The sequence below is a fragment of the Leguminivora glycinivorella genome, chromosome 1 (genome assembly GCF_023078275.1).
Source record: "Leguminivora glycinivorella isolate SPB_JAAS2020 chromosome 1, LegGlyc_1.1, whole genome shotgun sequence".
NCBI classification, from domain to species: domain Eukaryota; kingdom Metazoa; phylum Arthropoda; class Insecta; order Lepidoptera; family Tortricidae; genus Leguminivora; species Leguminivora glycinivorella.
Window position 1 is genome coordinate 11,069,929 of NC_062971.1, and position 21,196 is coordinate 11,091,124.

The 21,196-nt window shown below is 34.7% G+C and overlaps 3 protein-coding genes and 1 non-coding gene across 4 annotated transcripts in view; 2 read left to right on the forward strand and 2 right to left on the reverse strand.

Moving 5' to 3' along the window:
* Nucleotides 1-580: 580 nt before the first annotated feature.
* LOC125228402 (short coiled-coil protein homolog) lies at nucleotides 581-2,128 on the reverse strand. Its single transcript, XM_048132966.1, has 2 exons — nucleotides 1,787-2,128; nucleotides 581-1,514 (listed from the first exon to the last, which is right to left on the reverse strand). The coding sequence occupies exons 1-2, from the start codon at nucleotides 2,049-2,051 to the stop codon at nucleotides 1,372-1,374; spliced, it is 408 nt and encodes a 135-aa protein (XP_047988923.1). The 5' UTR covers nucleotides 2,052-2,128; the 3' UTR covers nucleotides 581-1,371.
* A 312-nt stretch (nucleotides 2,129-2,440) lies between these two features.
* On the forward strand, nucleotides 2,441-7,438 carry LOC125229273 (39S ribosomal protein L19, mitochondrial). The gene is made up of 6 exons (XM_048134075.1): nucleotides 2,441-2,628; nucleotides 2,713-2,946; nucleotides 3,236-3,378; nucleotides 3,576-3,755; nucleotides 6,465-6,619; nucleotides 7,251-7,438. Exons 1-6 carry the CDS (start codon nucleotides 2,562-2,564, stop codon nucleotides 7,381-7,383), a joined length of 912 nt encoding a protein of 303 aa, XP_047990032.1. The 5' UTR covers nucleotides 2,441-2,561; the 3' UTR covers nucleotides 7,384-7,438.
* A 481-nt stretch (nucleotides 7,439-7,919) lies between these two features.
* The window catches only part of LOC125229228, a 356,537-nt gene continuing 343,260 nt past the window's right edge, over nucleotides 7,920-21,196 (forward strand). Inside the window, exon 1 of the mRNA XM_048134026.1 lies at nucleotides 7,920-8,145. The gene's annotated coding sequence lies outside the window, so the exon portion shown is untranslated. The remainder of the gene's footprint in view (nucleotides 8,146-21,196) is intronic.
* On the reverse strand, nucleotides 18,629-18,701 carry Trnav-cac. The gene has a single exon. It is a non-coding gene; the product is annotated as a tRNA-Val (tRNA).

Sequence of the window (21,196 nt, forward strand, 5' to 3'; positions counted from 1 at the left end):
CGCAACAGGTAAAAACTTTAGGGGCAACTAAGTTAAGTGACATCACGATCGCATCGACGTCACGTTGCGATCACGCCGTTGCCACGCAACGCGCAACTGACTGCGCCCGCGCCAATTTTTTGCGGGAATCATGACCGTGTTCAACGACTCTTCTTGTGATCGAGTGGTGTAATTAATGAATCATTTTGTGCCACGCCACTAGCAGGTGACAGGCACTTTGTACGGAGTGTCTGATGTCTCAGACTAAACGAAACAGAAGCAAACATTATTTACTAATTTCAAACATATCAAAACCCATAGATTCAAAGTAATGTGGACTACCTATACCTACTTATATTTTAAAGAGAAAAATTAAATTTGTTTAGAAAATTTACGTCTCTCTGATATGAATTATAAAATTTTAAATCTTCAAAAGTACCAAGTTTGACCACTTACTTACATTATTCTATGGTTTGCCTAAAAAAACATGTAAAACGCCTTTCTGATTAGATTACCTATTATTTGAATGGATGTAAATCTTAGAACTATAATGATGCCTTATTATAAAATGTTAGGGAAATAAATATTGAAACATTAATAATGATGTTTATAACTTTATAAGCATAACAATTAAATACAAATATGTCCTTACAACTCAATTAAAAAAAATGTGGATAATATAAATATGAAATTTGTAAATGCATAATGTTAGTTGCATTTAAATACTGGTTTATTTATTAAACAAATTAAATAGACAGCTATAATTTAATGATTTTTTTTACCGTAAAATACACAAATCATATGTAAAACATAATTGATCCATTGAGTTCATTTTTGAGAACACTACAACATAGCATCATTTAGCCTTTATATCAAATCCATGTTAAACCTTGCATTAAAAATGTTTATCATAACTCTAATTTACAACACATTTAATGCATGCTGTAAGCTTAAAAGTAGATCCTATAGTAGATGTGAGTTTTTCGTCCTAATTCATAATTTGAATACCACAAGAATTTTGTTAGCTTACCTAATATATATCAACATGAAGTTTTTTTAAATAAGTGTATACCTAGTAACCTGTGTTAATGTTAATCTTTTCCCACCAGATTACTTGATATTTCTAGAAAAGCAAGTGTTAAATATTACAACATTCAAAGCACAAAATTTGTGACAAGATAAGAAACATATAATATTTTCAATCTATTAGCCAACATGGTTTTCTTATGTTTCCATAAGAAGATAATGCAAGCCATACAAATTTTGTATGCATCTGTTTTTTTTTCTTAATTTAAACTATTTATAAAAATTTTATTGGTGCTATATTTTAATGTGCCACCAATAATAAGTTGGCACTTTTTTTAAGTGCACATAGATTTTAAGCTCCATGATTTACTTCTTGTGAATATTAGGGGTGGTGGATTGGAAAACTGATGATGCTGACATGAGATTTTCAATATACTGCCCCAACACTTGATTTTCTGATCGCAGTTTCAGATTCTCTTCCTTCACTGAGTCCACTCTCTGTGACAGATCTGGAAAAAATTGTTATAATTTTATTAACGTTAATTTTAACATAGTTACAAAAATACAGTAAATTCCAATAGTCAGCAAACTTAATTGTCAACTCCCTAAAGCTGTTACTGCATAATGTAAGGATCAACAAAAAATCTGCGGAATATATCAAAGTAGCCTGCAAGATTATTGTAAGCTAATTTGAATGAATCAAAGTAAACTATGTTAATATCAAAGGATGGAAAATATGAGGATAAAATGATATTGTGATTCATAATAAAATTAATCATACCATCTAAAGTGTTTTGTAGCTCCAACACCTGCGATATCAACCGGGCCTTCTCTTCCTGCTCATCTAGCCCTGAGTCGGGTTCGAAACTCTGCGGACCATTTAGGCCAGGGCTAGAAGAACCACCAGTGTACGAACTAGGCAACGAGTCCATTGAACGACCATGATCTAAATGATTGTTCTCTATGTCGTCTGTTATAATCACTTGCGGATCATCATCAGCTAATGGAATGTTATCGTCGTTACACTTCTGTACAATTGACGACATTTCTTCTTTAATTTTTTATTAAGCGTTAAGTTTTTATTTACATACAATAAAAAGTGCTACGTTACGTTTGACGAAGATCAATAAGTATTTGTCAATTGGTTCTAATGTCAAGTTTGACAGTGACATCTTAACCGTACGTCCAGAAATAGAATTAATCTTACAAAACTAGGTTTTTACACCATCTTCCTTTAGTAATGAATGCAATGCAATGCAGTAATTAGTGAATTGCTATTAATACTATGCAATTTAATTATTTTCATTATAAATGCAAGAAAATTGGTAGCGGTGTGTGATAAATAGTTTATGAACGTCTCTCATATTGTTCCAGTTACATGTTTAAACACTACGTTGCAGTTTTTAATAAAATCTAACTAGTCTGTGGTTCAACTAAAACGTCAAATTGCTTCTGTCAAAGTTTTATGCAGAATTGGATTTGTGTTAATATTAGTTTTATTTATAGATTTTGAAGAGATTTGCTGTAATATAATTGTTTGTTAATATAATTTAACTATGGCCCTTGCCATAAGAAAAAGTACAACTGATTTATTCACCGTAGCCAAATGGCTTGCTCGGAGAGGTTATAATCAAGTTACTAATGGTATATTTTTATTACTAAACCATATTCGACACAACTAATAATACTTGAATAATTATTTTGCAGACTGTCGTTTTCTGTCAAGCCTTCCAGAGAAGGCCGAAGCGGTCCAAGAAGAGAAGCCAAGGAGGACGGGGCGAAAGCCAGGAAACCGGAATGCGGCTTTAGAGTTCCGTCATTCTTATCCTGAATTTTTGCCCGATCCTAATCCTAAGTGGCGTAACAGCTTACGGGAGAAGTTAGAGAGAGCAGATATGCTGCATAGGAGAAGCCAGATAGATATTCCAGAATTTTACGTTGGTATGTAGCAATATTAGACTTAGTATAATTAATATGTAACATTGTGTGTACACTCATCAGTAATTTCATTTCATTTCATTTCAATGTAATATGTATGTATAAGCTTTATTGTACATAAAGGAAACAAAAGAGACACAGTTACAGAGTCAGTAATAATACTGAATTAAATCTTGAACAGAAAAAAAAACATTCCAAGGGAATATGTGGTACAGAATGAATACCTTTTGTTCCTGCGAATATGCATTAAAGTTTTGTTTATGTTTGCCCATATAGTTTTTCTCGGTTTCAGGCTCCATCTTAGCAGTGACCATAACTGATCCGCATGCTCAAGGCAAGATCAATAGATTTGTGGGCATCTGTATTGATAGAAAAGGCTGTGGTTTAAGAGCCGAGTTCATTTTAAGAAATGTCATTGATCATCAGGGAATAGAGGTAAACATCAGTATAATTCATAAAATGCTGGAATAAGTATTTATTTTTTAATTTCCTTAACTGAAAAAGTTGAAGCTGAAGTTGAGCTGAGTTCATAACAGTTCAATAAAATCACATATTATGTTTCTGTGTAAATTTTTTTTTTTATATTTTAAGAAGTAAGTAAAGAAAATCACATATTAAGTTTAATATTTAAGGTGCGCTATGAGCTGTATGACCCCACCATCCAAAAGATCCAGGTGCTACGTCTTGAGAAGCGCCTTGATGATAAGTTGCTGTACTTAAGAGATGCTCTACCGGAGTACAGCACATTCCCAACTGATATGGATCCCGAAATCTTGCCGGAGGGCACTCCTGTACCTGTTAATCCTGTTCAGGTAAGAATTAATAATTGATTTTTGGGTCATTCTACTTTTTAGTGCAGGTTTTTGCACTGCTAAAAATGGGTTTTAAAAATTTTATTATCAGAGTTAAATGAAGTAAATTAACTGTTTTTATGCGTAATTATATCCAGACAATTGAAATTAACTGCCAGCATCGAATTTTGTACATATTTCTTTCTGAAAATGAAGGTTTTGTAGACCAAGGTAGAAAAATCAAACCACTTTGTTACCAATCTAAATATTTTTATTGAGCAGCTTCAGTCACTCATTACAAAAAAACAATTAACAAAACGTATTTTAGGAACATAAATCTTTCTCTTCCATAACTATAATAAGAAATTATCATTAATTAAGTCTTATAAATCACATTAAATGACAACTGTGTTACCGTTGTGCACTTTTGTTTACAAAGATTTGACATAAAATGTATATATGTAAAAATATCTTAACAACGTATTTAACATTGATATTAAAAAATACTATCTTGCATCTGATTTATCTGTAATGTAGCTTATTATGCCAATTGTACAACTCAAATTGAAAAACCTATACTTAGAAATAGGGACATAATGGTAACACAGTTGTGCAACAGTAACAAAGTTGTTTCAATAGACAATTCTCTTCTCTACAAAAATAGCTAATCAGTCTCTTAGTTACCACAAAGGTTGAAGATAATAATTTAATCCTACTATTATATCCGTTTTACCAAAATCACAGCACTTATGCAGGTTGGATTACTTAAAAATTAATAAATAATTGCAGTCATTGTTCAAACACTTCCAGAGGATTAGGGAATTCGTAGTATTCGTGTTTCCCTTTAAAAATCTTTTTCGGTGTAGAACCACTTCAACAATGTTATCATAAGGTTCCCAACTAGTGTCTGTTTCGACCGCTTTAAAAAGTTTGCCAGTATCATTTGCACCTCTGTAAAACATAAATTGTATGATGTAAAACTAAGTCTTTGACGAGGCGTTTTGTTTTGTGGTACCTGTCTAGAGCCTTTTTTCTTGCTTCCTCATTTTTAACACGGTCTAATTTTCGTTTGTTTCGGTACCGACGTTGTTTTTCGGCTGGTGTTAGCGGCATGATTTTCTGTAAAAGATAAAAACATGGCATTACAGTACTAATTTTACCGTCAGTAATTAAAGTAAGTCAGCAAACAAATGTGAAATTGTTAAAATATAAACCGATATTAGGTCGATACGAACAAATCAACTTAAATAAAATTAGAAAGAATCAGTGACAGAGTATACTTACAACTGCGTTACCATTTTTACAACTGCGTTACCACAGCGTAACAAAGTGGGCCGGTAACACAGTTGTAAAATAACATGATGCTACCTGATATTTACGAAATGACCATATAATTTGCAAATCCAACAATAGAATACAATTCAGTGACATAAATGCCACGTATCAATAGTTAAAACATAACGTAAAAGTTCTGAAACTTACCTTTTCGCCGGGTAACAAAGTGCACACCAAATAAACACACGCGTCTTGATTCACAACATGGCGGCGATTGAGTGGCGGCACGGGGCTTACTGCCATTCCCTTCCACCCCGCTCTTGTAATGCCCAACCTACCCAATCGAGCCGACCAGTGACGGTACAGTGACATCTAACGATTTTTTTGAGAAAATACCAGTAACATAGTAGTACCGTATTTCACTTCTTCCTTAGGGACAAAACTAAAGTAATTATTTTGAAAAAAAATAAAGCTGTTAAAAATATATGAAGCCTACATAAAAAACGCAAACATATTAAATAAATTTAATAAATTTTTGAAGCATAGGACTACACTGTAAGAAGAATACTTTTTTTGGTTAAGTTAGTCTGCGTATTGGGTCGGGGACACTTTGCAATACTATGGAAAACCACTATGTTACCATAAAATGCCACTATGTTACCCTAAATTATCTTAAAATAGGCAAAATATTCAAATATAAATGTTAACAGAAGTTAAGGAAATATTACGGCAGTTTCATGTGTTGCGCAATTTTTTTTTATTTCATTAAGAAAATGGCAGATCGACATTTTTTTGTCTGGGGGACACAAAAACCTGCACTAAAAAGTAGAATGACCCTTTTATTTATTTATCCCTCTTTGATTTATTTATATTATCCCTCATATTCAATTTTTCATAACTGTAAAAGGTGTGCATGCATAATAGGGAACTTGACTGTACCTAAAATATCTTATCCACTCAGTTGCTTTTGGTAGCTCTAGTTACCAGCTGTCACCTTTATTTTACTTGAGGCCATTGAACATTTTAGAGCAATTGAGTGCACCATGCACAAATAAAGCATCAGATAAATATAAGAAGAACATGGATAAAAGTAATGTTTAAACCCATTTCTATTTAATAAGGTAGAAATATATAAAGTCACTGAGTTGACCGTGACATCACTCAATTCGATTTCATATTAATTCCATGTTAGCAAGACTTAAAATTTACTTAAAACAAGAGAAGATTTAAAATTCGTTTTGACAGTTCTTAAAAAAAATCTGTTTTGACTGGGAGGCAAGTACCCTGTTGATACTAAGACAAATATTCAAGCCTGACTTAATCCATTTTTGTTTATGTTGTAACAACAGAGTTGTACAATTTTTAAAATACTATACACCAAACAAACAAGTTTAAGATTTCTTCAGCAAAATTGAATACTGAAAAGAATACTTATTAATAATTGTATAATTTAAGGTTAAACTGAAACCAAGACCATGGCTGGAAAGATGGGAGAGGCAAGATCTTAAAGGAGTGTCTAATATTGAAGAATATCTAAAGGAGAAAGACAGAGTTAGACGAGAACTGAGGAAGACCCCCTGGGAGAAATATGATTTGATGAAGCAGTACAGGTACTTTTTGATCTATTTTGGAATTTGATATTGTTTTTCTATTATCTAACTTCAGAATTAAATTTACCTTTTATGTAAAGAAAAAGGAGTTAGACATGGTAACAGGCCTATGCTATAAATATTTGTGAGTATGCACGGAAAACTTTGTTAGTTTATTTATATAAAGATATATCTTGTAAATCTCGCCTTAATAATGGCACATCTCGGACACTGGCGATCAAATATATGAAAGTGGCACGTTCCTAGCACACATTCTAAGCTCGTGTAGGTGAACGCGTATCATGCTTGTATGAGTGAGATATGACAGGTTGAGTGTTCGGGTTTTTGACAGGCGGTAACTGTGAGGTAACCGAGAGGGGGTGGGCGGCGCTTTCAGCGGGGAGCGGAAGTGGCCATACTGTACGATAGTACTCTTTATTATACTGTGATAATGGTAACTGACAAAATGGGACGATTTACAAGACACACTCACTTTTGTGTGTATATTTACAAGGCATACTCACGTTTGTATGTATGAACATAAAATATGGAAATGTATCTCAAAATTCTATAGTACAAATTTTGCATATATAGTAGTTTATTGTAGAATAATCTGTGAGAAATGATTTCATAATATAAATATTTGTTTTAGAAAAACGATTCCTGAAGAAGACCAAAGCGAAATATGGAATGAAGTATACAATCAACTGCATCAGCTGCAGATAACGCGTAAGAAGACATACAGAAAACGCACTCTTAGCACACCAAAGCCGCAGCTTGGATAACTGTCAATATGAAACTTAGAACTTAGTAATTAATAAATATAATTATCTAAATATACATTTATAATTTACATTTTATCCCTTTTCTATAGCCAATTACATACAACTACAACCTTAAATTAAAATCGGGCCGTGCAGATAAATACTAAATTACTAACTACCTGATGGAAGTGGCAATACTGGTTGTGCGTTTAGGACATGCTATGCATTCTATGCGTTTTAAAAATTAGGTTAAGAGTTAAGACATATTGAATCCATAGCCAGACGTACAATTGTCGTACATACAATATAAGTTATTACGAATTTACATGGTGAGGCCTTTTTAATAAGGCTTTTTAGTCAGATATTTAATTTTTCCAATGAGGTCTGTGAATTTTCCTAAAAACTGCTGTCAGCGAGCAGAATAACTAAACGCAAAATTATACTAAACGTCAAATAGTTTCTGAAGAACGCTAAAAGATGTCGCTACAATTCACAATATTTGTTCGTTTTCGTTTGATTCACTCGTTGCTTTGCGTGCATTGCATGCAACATGCAAGTTTGCAAGTAAAGTTTACTCTTGTTGTGTGCGTGACGTACGGCGTTCAGCTAAGGAAGTTCATTCGTTGCACTTGAATGCACTTTACACACGATACACCAATTGTACAAGAAGATCCAATAAGTTAACGAAGGAACATTAAAAACTTAAGTTTCGTCAGTGACTTGTGAAGTGCTAAGTGTTGCTTAAGTTGAATCCGGACTTGCAATTGACCACCTCGTCGCCGGGTAAGTTATTATTTATGCACTATTGCCTTTTAAAACTTAGTATATCGTTGTAACTTCCAATTTATTAATCTTTTGATTCACGAAAATTGAGTTAATGTCAACGCTGGATGAAACACACGTACGTATTTGGGAACTCGTGTCATAAATTCGCAACTGCATTTTATCCTTGATTTATTGATTATGCGTCACTGCTACTGTTCACTACGTGACCACCGTTATTTTCACGCCTTTTAAGTATACGTAATTTAAGTCATAACAGGTTTTTACTCTGTGTTTAAGTTGCGAACCATGGTATGTACAATTGGTCTGATATATTTGCATAGTTCACGATGATTGCTAGTTGGATAAATAATGTTTGATAGGCCCAAGGCCCAGGCCCAGGCCCAGGTTATGCACATAAACTTATAGTAACTCTATGGTGGTCTCATCAGCTATTTATTGTAATAACAATATGAATAAACGAAGAACTCGCATTCGAGTTTTATTACATTGCGGTATTTGATGGCTGTCCAAAATTGTATGTAACCTCAACAGCCCGCAATGTAACTAAAATCGCATGCGAGTTCGCATGTCGTCTAAATCAGGCCTAAACGAATCACAGTATAGTATGTGTACTATAATAATGTTGATTAAAGTATTTAAAATATGAATAAACATAGGCCAATATTTACCTAAGTTAAACCTCTTTCAGAATGCCAGCAAATCAAGTCTGATAAGATAAGAAACTCCTTGGATCCTAACTTCCTGCCGCTTGCATCCAGACCTACCCAGACTATCCTCTCCTTTAACGGGCAAGACTCAAAAAATGAATTCAAATTTCAAACCACATCACCATCCTCCAATCCTAAAAATTGTGTGCGTGTAGTAGGGTGTGTGTGTAGAAAAAATACAAAAAGATTATTTTACAGGGTGGTCTTTTTTGAGACGGGTGCCTTATAAAGGGTTAACACTATAAATAATAAACTTAATTCCTTTTTCTAGCCATATTTCTGTAGGCCAACTGAGTATGTTTTTGAAAAGCATTCACGATAAAATTGATTGACTTATTCACAATTAACAGACAATTGCTTGCAGAGTAAATCTGTTTTTAATTAAACTTGGTCTCCCTCTGCTTATGCTGCACTGACAAATACTTGTCAAACTATCATAAATAAATTGTTTCAGTTCTTAATAAGTTCTACACAATGTCAATCAGAGGATTATAAGCTATTAGTACATATAAGTTGTTACCATTGTAGTTAGGTACATAGAGTAGCATCATTTTGTACAGTCAATCTTAGATATATTGAAGTAGGCCAAGGTGTTCACAAATGCGTGAACAAAGTCTCTATTTTTCATATATCAAAGTTAAGTCTATGTTTCTGACTTTTCTGAGATATTTTTAATAATTTTGGCTACTTTAATATAGGTATGTAAAGGTGACTGCATAACCATGAGTAGATAATAAGTTATTCATAGTATAGATAGAAGACTGCTCAGGCCTAGTGGTTAGTGACTTTAACTGCTAACCTGCTAAGCCACAGTCCTGTCTTCAAATTCCGATGCAAACATTTTATTGTGATGAGCACAGATATTCCTTTATATCCTAACCTCCTTATTCATAAACATTCACTAAGGTTATTAAGCTGATAAATTTGTTTGTCCCTTTCTATCACACCAATATGTCGGAAGGGACAAACCAAACAAACTTTATCAGCTTGATAACTTTAGTGAATGTTTATGAATAAGGCGGTAAAAATAGAAATATAATATTTGTAACTTGGTTCTATTTTAATTAGTTAATGTAAGTGCTGCCACAAGACAAACTCAACTAATATGCATCCAGCCACATTTTTTAAATGAACCAGCTTTCTTTAGTAGAGAAGAATGTTATAGCCAATTAGCCATTATCAGTAAATAATATAAAAGTTATGGAAATAAATGCTTGATAATACAAGCTTTTATAAATTACTGTACTTAGGCAATGATTACTTCTTGAGAGAATTCTAAAAAATCTAATCATTATTTTTATGAGTTTTCACAGAGTTCACTTGGCCTGTGACCACCTTCTGTCTTCATCATCAGATGCAAACCAAACCAAATAGTACAGACAAGACCAAAGAGTAGATTGTGCTACAAGGAAGCAAAGTTACAGCGAGGGTGTAAATTGAATTCTGTAATTGAATACTGAGCATAACAAGGGATTCTAAAATAGAATCCAAAGCGTAATGAGGGGTTCAAGTGTTATCGCCCAAATCGAAAATCATTTTGCTACCATGTGCCACATACTGCTTTTCACATCACCTATGAGGAAATCCCAAATTATGAATAATCCCTAATTATGGCACTTAAAACACTTTTTAAATATATTATATTAAATGCATAGCTGGGCATTAACTCGTTAATCCGTTAATCGTTAATTAACGAAGTTAACATTTCGGTTAACGGATTAACTTTTAAGTTAACTTTAAAAAATGTTAACGGATTCGTTAACTTCCGTTAAATTTCATCGAGTCCGTTAATCGTTAATCCAGCACCCCAAGCGGCTCGCTGCGCCGCGAATACCTTGTCCTGCAGCTACTGTAAAAGCCCGTAGTACGGCAAAACCTAGGATTTAGGGTAGACCGGGGACAACTGAAACAATTTATACTTAATCGCTTGTAGCATTTTAATTTGAATAGTTAGGAAGATAAGAAAGTTATTTTTAAGAAGGAAATTTATTTGGCTTTTAAACAAAATTAGTTTTAAAGGTATGTTGCCCATGGTTATCTTGTATTATGAAATTAAAGAGGAAGCGGGAGAGTGGTTCAATTGACCCCATATGGTTGTCAATTGAAACACTATGCGAGGTCATTTGAAACACCCCTTATAAATTTGGGAAAAATAAAGAAATGTTTTTATTCATATCTTTATTAATGACTGCCGTGTTACAAAAACAGACCACCAAAAGATCACTTTTGTAGAAGACACTATACAATAAATATCAGCGCCTGAAGATTCTTTCAATATCTTGACATAAGAAACGTATGTAAAAAAAGAAATACTTGACTTTTAATATTCTTTGTTTCGGTAACTTCTTACATATAAATTTAACATTTTGGTTATTATGAAACAGTAAGATATAATTCTATGGAATAGTCATAAAAAAATATTAATGTGTTTCATACAAAAGTGGGTGTTTCAATTATAACCTTGTTTCAATCATAACCAGTCCGTAGAACAACGGTGTGCAGTGTATGTAGACATTTTTGAAGATCTGTTGGTCACATTCTTCTTTTGTCAGGCCAGAGTTAAACGTAGATATTGCTACTTTCATTCGTGGAATTTGCACGTCGTTATACTTACAAAAAACAGAACCCGATTGCATTGATAGTTGGTTACTTGTGGGGACGATTAAAACACAGGGACATTTGAAACGTTTCAATCGTCCACAAGGACGTTGTTTCTATTATCACCACAACACATGTTTGATTTCAAAGTCAATTATTTACCAATTAATGACACTCCATCACTGTTTCATGGCACTTAAAATATTATAGAATCCACACTCATATCACTTAGCGAATTAAAATTTTCATACTACACGGGTACACAAAATTAGACAAAAATATACGAAAGCACCAATAGTTACTTTTTTGGTCGAAAATTTTCATCGGCTCCCTGTCACTGCACGGAAAAAAAATATTTTAACAATACTACCAGAACGTTTAGTAAAATAGATTTATCGTAACTGATACTACAATCTCGTAATAAAAACAACTGTATTGTTACGTTTACTATATTTTGAATTCAATAGAACTAAGCAAACATTAATATGCACTAAACAGTTCTGTTTGAATTACATATACGAGAACTCTAGTTTTATTTACAACTAATAGAATAAAGGTTACGATAATTCTATTAACAAGAAGCTTCTTGTAATGCCAAAAAAATAAAAATTATCTTTACAATCTTAATCTTAGCGGTTACTATCACAGTATACTTCCTGTAACTTTTTTATACGTTGCCATTACTTTGTAGTTCTCGTAAAGAAATAAAAAGAATATTCTTGTAATGTAAACTCAACGAAGAGTTATATTTAAAAATATTAAGTTTGTATAAATATGTACGCATCGCTGTCAACTCTATTATTTGTATCGTAGCGAATGCCATCGCAGTATAGTTGATATGACTGTTTTATAAGTTAGTATTACTTTGCAGCTCTTGTAAATAATGACAATAATATTCTCGTAATGTATACTGGTGAACAAATAGTTCTGTTGAAAAAGTATTTAGTTAGTATAAATATGTGTTTCGTTTTTGTAACGAAACGCCATGTTTAAGTACCATTGTATATCTTAGTGAATGCTATAGCAGTATAGTTGATTTTACTTTGCGCCTCTTGTAAAAAATAACAATGATATTCTCGTAATATACACCGAAAAATAATTGTTATAACAAAAATATTGTCCGCATAAATAAATGTTTTGCTTGTGTAACGAAACGCAATGTTTTGCGGCGTGGTCGGCGGCCATTTACGTGTCATGAGAGATCACGCGTGGACGCGGATCGCAATAGGTTATATTATTTATCGTTAAACGTACTCACTACGTATTATCCATTCGTTTGGTAGTTTCCATTTTAGGAAATGGATGAAGATGTGCAAAAACTCTTGCAAGGATGGGAGATGGCAGAGTTGGCAAAAGCAGGTGAGTCACATACCGTACATGTAGAACTTAGTAGATAATTAGAATGGTGAGTAAAAAGGCATTTAATGTTGTATTCATTTTACATTGCATACAAATTCATACGACATTACGTGGGCAAAATCTAAATACTGAACTAATAAGGACTGTCCACGATAAAAAGTGGTCATACATAACATGATAAATCTTTCTTCCTGAATGCACATTTTGAAGCAATATTATATTTTGATAAATCTGTATACATAAAACTATATAATAATTAAAGCTATTCCTTATAATGCTTTAGTGTGTCTGAGGTTTCGCCGAATGTATACCATCAAGCATTTCATTTCTTGTACAGTGTTTTTTAACAAACTTCACACGCTTCCTGGCACAATTTTATAAATACTTATATTTTTATAAGCTGTTTTACACACATTAGAATGACATCTTAGCAGACAAAAAAAATCTTTTTGAAACTCATTTCGACTTTTGGTAGTCAGGAAGACTTTCTACTCCAAGCACTGACAGTTGTTTTTTTATGGAGAGCCAAAAAGTGTCAAAAATTCGAATTCAGCAAAGTTAGAAAATCTCAGTACTTTCTTAATCTGATTACAATCAGAAAAATTATTACTATCGTAAAATCAGTATGTAATAGGGTATATTTTGGCTATTATAATTAAACATTAAAAAAATATTTTTGTCATTAAAACTGTTGTACTTAAAGACTGCAAGAAGACACTGTACAAAAAAATATTGTTATCATGAGATACATACTGCTAAAATTCATAGGCCACCTAAAGTTTATAATTTGTTTGTATTTTTATAATGTAGTTTGATATCTACAAATTATTTGACAAACATGCTGCTTATAAATTCTCATTATTCTCAAGATTTACCATGTTATATATGACCACTTTTTATCGTGGACAGTCTTTATATATATCTGAAGTGGACGTAGAATATTACTTAATGTAAAATTTATTCATAGAAATTTTAATGTCTTTTTCAGATGATTTACAATGGTTGCAAGTTTCCTGTGACCCATGCCATACTGTGGAACAAAAGTGGAAAAATTCTGCAAAATATAAATTTTGGACGAAATGAAGGACGGTTCTATTAACACTGACGAATATATGAACAAAGTCTTGCACTAAGGATCGTTGAAATATATTTTTTAACAAATTATATAATTATTTTATTTACTTTCAGATTCACCAATTTTCACCGCTCATAGCATCCATTCCATATGCTGGGTGACCCAGGTTTCCGGATCCCAGTTTCAACTCTAGGCTTCTGTCTCTTGGAACTGGTCCTAGCAACCTGCATTTTTATCGGTAGGTACCTATGAATTTGTCTGTGCACTGTATAGACAACTAACATTTCTTGTAAATGTAAGAAAAGGTTTGTTGTCTATACAAGGTGGTACAGTAGGATTAAAGGCTGAGCCACGCCAGATACGTGTACGTAGACGTGCGCGTAGCGTACGCGGTGTAAATGACGAATCCTCATTAGAGATTACACCGCTTGTGTGACGTGTTTCCCGTGTGTGTCTAGCGGTGTATCATCTCTTTTGAAGATTCGTACTTTACAGCGCGCACGCCACGCACACGTCTACGTACACGTATCTGGCGTGGCTCGGCCTTTAATCCTACTGAACCACCTTGTATAGACAACAAACCTTTTTTTACATTTACAAGAAATGTTAGTTGTCTATACAGTGCACAGACAAATTCATAGGTACCGATAAAAATATAACACGTTAACGCAATTGTATATTTATTAGAGAGTACCAAAAAAGCAGTTGCTGTAACTAACTTTCTTGTTCTATCAATCATTTAATGAAGTTTACATAAATGAAGAGAATGTAATATATATCAGATGACTTGTATTCTTAACGATACCTATTATTGGCCTAACTAAAGTTTTATAACCTTTACAAGAATTTCTTGTGGAGTTTACATTATTTTGTTTATTTAGACACTCCATTTGTTATAAATACTGAATAATCTAGTAATACACACAATTTGACTGTGTGACCCTTACAATATTTTTATTTTATGATACGTAATGTATATATTACCTTTACAAGAATATATTGTCAAGGTCACATTTCATTTATTAAGCTCTGCAAGAAAATATTATTTATTTGTACGGTCCACGTGTTATGATTACTAAATATTCTAGTAATACACGCTATTTTAATGTGTAGCAATTACAAGATAACTAGTTCACTAAGCTCAACGCATTTAAACAGACTAGTTTAGTTATTTATACTATGTGAACAATTGTCCCAGAATTTACTAGATTTTCTCGTTCAGATTACACTATTCAGGTATCATGGACGAGACTTTTTTCTCCGTGTGCCACGTCACTCGCGTGCCCGATCGTTATTGGTTCAAACTTGCAAAATGGTCGACCTCGTATCGTGAGTATTGCGTATTCCACGTAGGTATTGTAGTTTTAGAGAAATTTGACTTGTTTCAATCGTAACGTGTTTCTATTGTCCCCGGTCTACCCTATCGGTAAAAGCAGATCCGTCGGTTATAAACAGTCTAAAGACCAATTGGCGACTTTGGATCACTTATTCGAGATCTTCTAAATCTTATAAGACGTGCTAGATCGATCACTAACCTGGGAATAGAGTGCAATCATCAGGCATGACAGACAAATCGCGCAACCGACGCATCGAGTTAGAGTCCGGCGGGCCTTAGATTACTCTACCAAGTTATCGTGGCCCACAGCATCGAGTTGTCGTCTCAAATCTCAATCTGAAGAACCGACGCACCACGATCGCGACCGCATGAATGACCCAATAATTACCAATCCGAAGTAAAACCTAGGATTTAGCCAACCAACGGCGGTAAAAGCCCGAAGAGACCGTAATTATTACATTTCGGTTTTTTACCGATTGGCGTCACAGGTTTTAATGGTTTTTGGTGGATACTTAGTAAATACAAATACATAATACCTACAGTGAAGTCCTATTTTTATGACGTGTTAACGGATTATCGATTAACTTTAACTTCCGTTAAATCTACCGAAATGTATCGCTTTAACGATTAAACGATTATCGAAGTTAACTATTTGATTAACGGTGCCCAGCTATGATTAAATGCAGACACTTTGGGTACTGGCAACAGCGGCAACATAAAGTTCTTGAACAGAAAAGTGCCACTTCACTCCCTCCTAACAGGGAGGAAAATACTCTTTATAATTTTCCAATGTCATCTGATGAATTTTTCGAAACAATGACTTATTATAAATTAAATATTTCAAAAGCATATATAATTCGACAATATCGTAAATAAAGTTGTAATTTCGTCATAGGATAGGAAAGCTTAGGGCGCGGTCGACGCCCGATAATCCGCTGGTAGGCAGTTGGTGTGCTGTGCTATGAGGAATTAGAACTGACAGTCTGACACCGCCCTTCCTTCGGGAATGAAATATGCGTGGAAATCAGCTACTTAGCTGTATGCACCATGTTTCGACACGCAAACCTGTTCTCTGTTATTTTTTTTTAATGTTTTTGCATTTAGGTAATTAATAAATAGTAATTTTTAAAATGGGTATATTCTATCTACCTACACAAGCACACCCTGAAAGTTGTTTTTTTTTCATTCCAAAGAAACAGAAATACTATACTTTTAGTTAGTGCCAGCAAAGACCTAATTGATTACTACTACTATAATAAATTGGTACTCTGGTATTGTGAAAGACATTAGTATTAAAACTATATTAATTTAACTGGAACAAAGTAGGCACTGGCAGCTTAAGTAAAGTAGAAAAATAGTGACAGTTGTGAGTGACAGTCACGGTAATAATGGAAAAAAAGCTTGGATAGGTACTAAAGTAAAGTACTTTGCTGTGACATAAATAAACTAAGTGATGGATACAACATGATATACTTACCTAAAAAAAGTATATACATTTTATACTACCCCATCACGGGGCGACAGTGAAGCGGTGAGTGGTGAAAAACCAATCTTTTCCTTTGTACTTACTCGTATTGTCCTGTTATCCAGTTATAGATGCCAAACAGCCCATCAAATATGTGACATCGTTATAACGCTTTTTATGTGCTTACCTACATCCGTGTGTTACTTACTCCATTAGCCTTATTTATGCCCGCTACTAAACAAACCTGTAAAACTTTATTTGCTTCTGCCATAAACGAAATCTTAAAGCACTCTTGCCATAAAAAACCAACTGCCTTTCTTGCATACGGCAAGTAGTTCCGGAAATAGTCTGTCGTGTTTTGATGAAGCACCTCACACGTGCCGGCTTTCCAAGCGATAGTACTGGACCGGAAGGCGATAATACTGGCAATAAAAAAACGCATCAGATAATGCAGGTATCGGATATGATACGTGGCAGTATAAGGTATACTTTACTAGGTTTACTATAACTACATATATGTTGTAAATATTTATATAGAAAAAAAGAACCCTCTCTGACTGTTGCTTCTGACAGTAGTTAGGTCAAATGGGAGAAATTCTTTGGATTTTCGTTCTGGGTGTGGTTTTGACGGTAGTGTTATAAATAAATGCTAATCCTATCTATCCGACTTTATTGGAAAATTTGTAACATATTTGAATTGCCACTCGTTTTGTTAGTCAGCTACGTCCCAGCGGTATTATGTATTTTTCAAATTAGATGAAAGTAGCCCAGACAAATTGGTAACCAGGACGGGGTATATAGATCCAGTTTAATTTATTTATAATAAAAAAAACTTTGTTTACATCCGATATCGTTTACGCTTTTGGTGTTTTTCACTATACTCGTATATCGCAATAAGCCTTAATTATAATTGCACCCAGTTCTCGGTATTGTGCTTCCGCCGTTATTGCCTCCAACGCTCAAAATGATTGTGCTTTTTAATTTTGTTAATGATATACACCTCAAAAGATAAGTTTCCGTTTAGGTAATAATGAAAAGTAAAAGTTAGCTCATGTATTAAGTAATAAAATAATTGCATGTAGGTAGGTACACGAACGTGTTTATGATTCCAAATATATTACAGATTACAATTAGAACACAAAAAACATGAGTAAGTATTAAGTTACAATTGACAGGAGAAGTCTTCTAAGACTGTGTTGACTACAAATCCAATTTTGATAATTACAGTCCAATTACTCCGATTGTAAACAATAACACCACAAAATCAACCTGCACAAATGCAACGGCGCCGTGGCCAATTTATATAAATTATCCGATCCTGTGCTGTACCAGGTTGGTACACTTTCTAACTTTAATTACCGCCTTTTCCAGTTGTTTGGACTCACATTGTCAACGTTCTTCCGCGTCATTATCGCTGCTCTAGAACGTTTATACCATTTCCCATTCCCTATAAACAAGCGGACATTTACTTTGCAAATGCTTGCGCAGATCGCGAAAATTAATGACTGGGACAGAAACATTTCCAAGCCTTATTTTAATACTCCAGTGACTAGTCACTATAATCAGGTCTAGTCTCTATGCCTTTTGGTATCACAACCACAAGTCAGTCCAACAAATAAATTATCGTTAGCAACGCAATATGGATTTGGAAGAAAATCTTTAGATAAAAATATTTAATGACTGGGACAGAAACATTTCCAAGCCTTATTTTAATACTCCAGTGACTAGTCACTATAATCAGGTCTAGTCTCTATGCCTTTTGGTATCACAACCACAAGTCAGTCCAACAAATAAATTATCGTTAGCAACGCAATATGGATTTGGAAGAAAATCTTTAGATAAAAATATTAAAATTATTTTGCAGTAGCCCAAACATTCGTTAAAATAAGTGCTCCATTAATGTTTCTTGTGGACTAAAATTTAAAATATAAAAAAAGAACTGTTTCCGCCCGGGATCGAACCGGGGGCCTTGTGCGTGTGAAGCACACGTGATAACCGCTACACTACGGAAACGTTGAGAGCGCCGGCGAAACTGTCGTTCAGTGTTTGTTATTTGTATCATTCGAATGGATCGGTAGTCCATTATAGTTAGGTCTCGCAAGTGCAAAGTGCATTGTTGACGTAATGGAGTACATTCCAATTTCAAGCAAACCGGCAGGTAATGCCTAATTATTGATTTTAATGTTGGGCTAGTACACATTAATACTTATATGTTTGACATGCAACTAATAATACTATTTGATCTGTAAAAAACCTGATCAATGATCGCTTATCATTTATTGTTTTGATTTATTATCAGATTAATCTTGAAAAGTTGGATACCATAATATTGAAAGGTAGGTTCGTCACTTCGCTATCTGAATATTGGCCACGGTCATCTTAATCTTTTAACTCACAACGTATATCTAACGTTGATAAGATCACTTAAGTCATCGATGAATTCTCAATACTCAGAAGATTAGCCAACCATCTAAAAACAAAGAGATGGCCGGCTAATTACACGGCAATGGCGGCTAACAAAAGATGCACCTTCGTAAGCAATCAACGCATGTGTTGAGTCACCGCGATCACTGATCGCTGTCCGCCTAGAGTTGTGTGCATTACTGAGTAGGGTTGTCAATGTTGCCATTGCTTACCTTGCCGTTTTTGATAAAGCTGCTTGCATTTTAAATCCCGGTGGTTTGATAATCAAGTATACTGTATAATATACAACATTTTTATTAATTCAGGTTGCATGTCAAAAGATCAAAACATTTGAACTTTAGTTTCGAAGATATTATCCATTGTGGTCATAGCCTTTAATTTACTTGATATGTATTTGACAAATATTGATATGAGCGCTATCTAGTCGAGCGTCAACCAAAGGTGTGACGCCACGCCATCTGAACGGCCCTAACCTTTTTCTTGATGTTTCCTACGTTTTTTTCTTAAACTTCATTTATCTTTTATAAGGTTACATATCGACGACAACAACGTACAAGGCGAAGTCTGCAATATCTTTTTGTAGCAGATAGCACCTTGTACGTTGTGGGTAAGGTGCAATTTTCTGAAAAAAATAATTGCAGATTGTACCCTATACGTTGTTGTCGAATATGCCTATCTTTGGTTTTAACCACCCGTCCCGGTTACCGTGGATTCGTTTAATTTGTTTTTATTTGAACCCTGATATATGGCATAGCTCAGCTTTTGAAACTTCCAAGTGAGGACAAATTCTGAAAAACTCGGACGGATTGTGGCCCATCTATGTACCTACGCACCAGTGGCGGAGCGTCGATACAACTCGATTCCCAACGGGTTCCCTAAAATTCTCTAGTATCTGTATAAGTCCATTCAAAACAGATGCCAAAACCCCTCCGGCTTTACCAACGAAAATTTTCACGCCCCGCCACTGCTACGCACGCTATTATGTACACTACAGAGGCCTGTAAAACGATGCTTTGTTGTATAAATATTTGGAGTTAATATGTTTTGTGCGTTAGACTGAGATGTCTTTCCCATCTCGGTATTTCCGACCTTTGAGAGACGTACACAGAACCGAAGCCAGCACATCGTAATAATAACAATAAATACCCCGCGGGGCAGCTTGTGGCGAGCTGACGGTGAGTGGCGACACCGCGGACCCCTATTCCAGAGGGCACTTCCATCTAGCCCTCGCCTCTGCGCTTGCCTTAACCGGCCGGCCAGAGTGGATTCGCAAGAGCGGGACCTATGCTCCAGGTTGGAAGTGTAAAATGTCATAACGCCGGCGGCCTGCTGAACGGACCACCGGGATCTGGCTACCGCAGTCTCACCTCTCGACAACCTTTCAGCCACTCTTCAAGTGTTGCTCTGTTGTCGCACCGTGCGTGCGGCCGTTTTGCAGGGCCCACTCAATGAGTTGGCGAGTCACCGCCTGTCTTTTACAATCCTGAGACTAGTTGTCATGCCAGGTGTCCGATAGTCTCCCCCCATAGACCATTATCCAGTCCATCCAACTTGCACATCAATAGCCTATGACCTTAGTTCCCATCGCAGCACAAAAGTGCTGCACTGAAATAGTCTTTACACCTGGCGGGGACCATCTCCGGATGTATCATATTGTGCGCTCGGGGATGGTATCCGCCACGTGTATCCCTTGCCTTTAGATTAAAGTGTCTAAAAGGGCCTCTGTGCTGTTGGCTTCGGCCCCACACATGCCTCCCAAAAGTCCGGGACCCCATGGTCCCGAGATATGGTAAGACAAACAATAAATAATAAGTCTCAGAGGCAATATTTGATTTGACAGTCTAGTCTACTAGTTTTTTAAATTCATGTATTTTCATTGTTCTTTCAATCAGTCGACTTATTATGATACCTATAGATTACTGAGGGTTAATTATCAAAAATAATTAAATATTAATCAGTTACAATAACTTATAAAAAGCAGTAAGTACCTCATACAAAATAATTTATGCCAATCTAATTTATCGAGCTCTACTGAACTCAAAAGTTTTTTGCGGATGATCTGATTTGCTAACGAATTCCACGAG

Bases quoted from the DNA above. Each gene is read 5' to 3' on its own strand.
- LOC125228402 (XM_048132966.1), bottom strand. From the start codon at position 2,051: ATGTCGTCAATTGTACAGAAGTGTAACGACGATAACATTCCATTAGCT. The intron at 1,515-1,786 runs GTATGATTAATT...AATTTTTTCCAG, and splicing joins GCTACAAAACACTTTAGATG to ATCTGTCACAGAGAGTGGAC.
- LOC125229273 (XM_048134075.1), top strand. From the start codon at position 2,562: ATGGCCCTTGCCATAAGAAAAAGTACAACTGATTTATTCACCGTAGCC. The intron at 2,947-3,235 runs GTATGTAGCAAT...TCTCGGTTTCAG, and splicing joins TATTCCAGAATTTTACGTTG to GCTCCATCTTAGCAGTGACC. The intron at 3,756-6,464 runs GTAAGAATTAAT...GTATAATTTAAG, and splicing joins TACCTGTTAATCCTGTTCAG to GTTAAACTGAAACCAAGACC.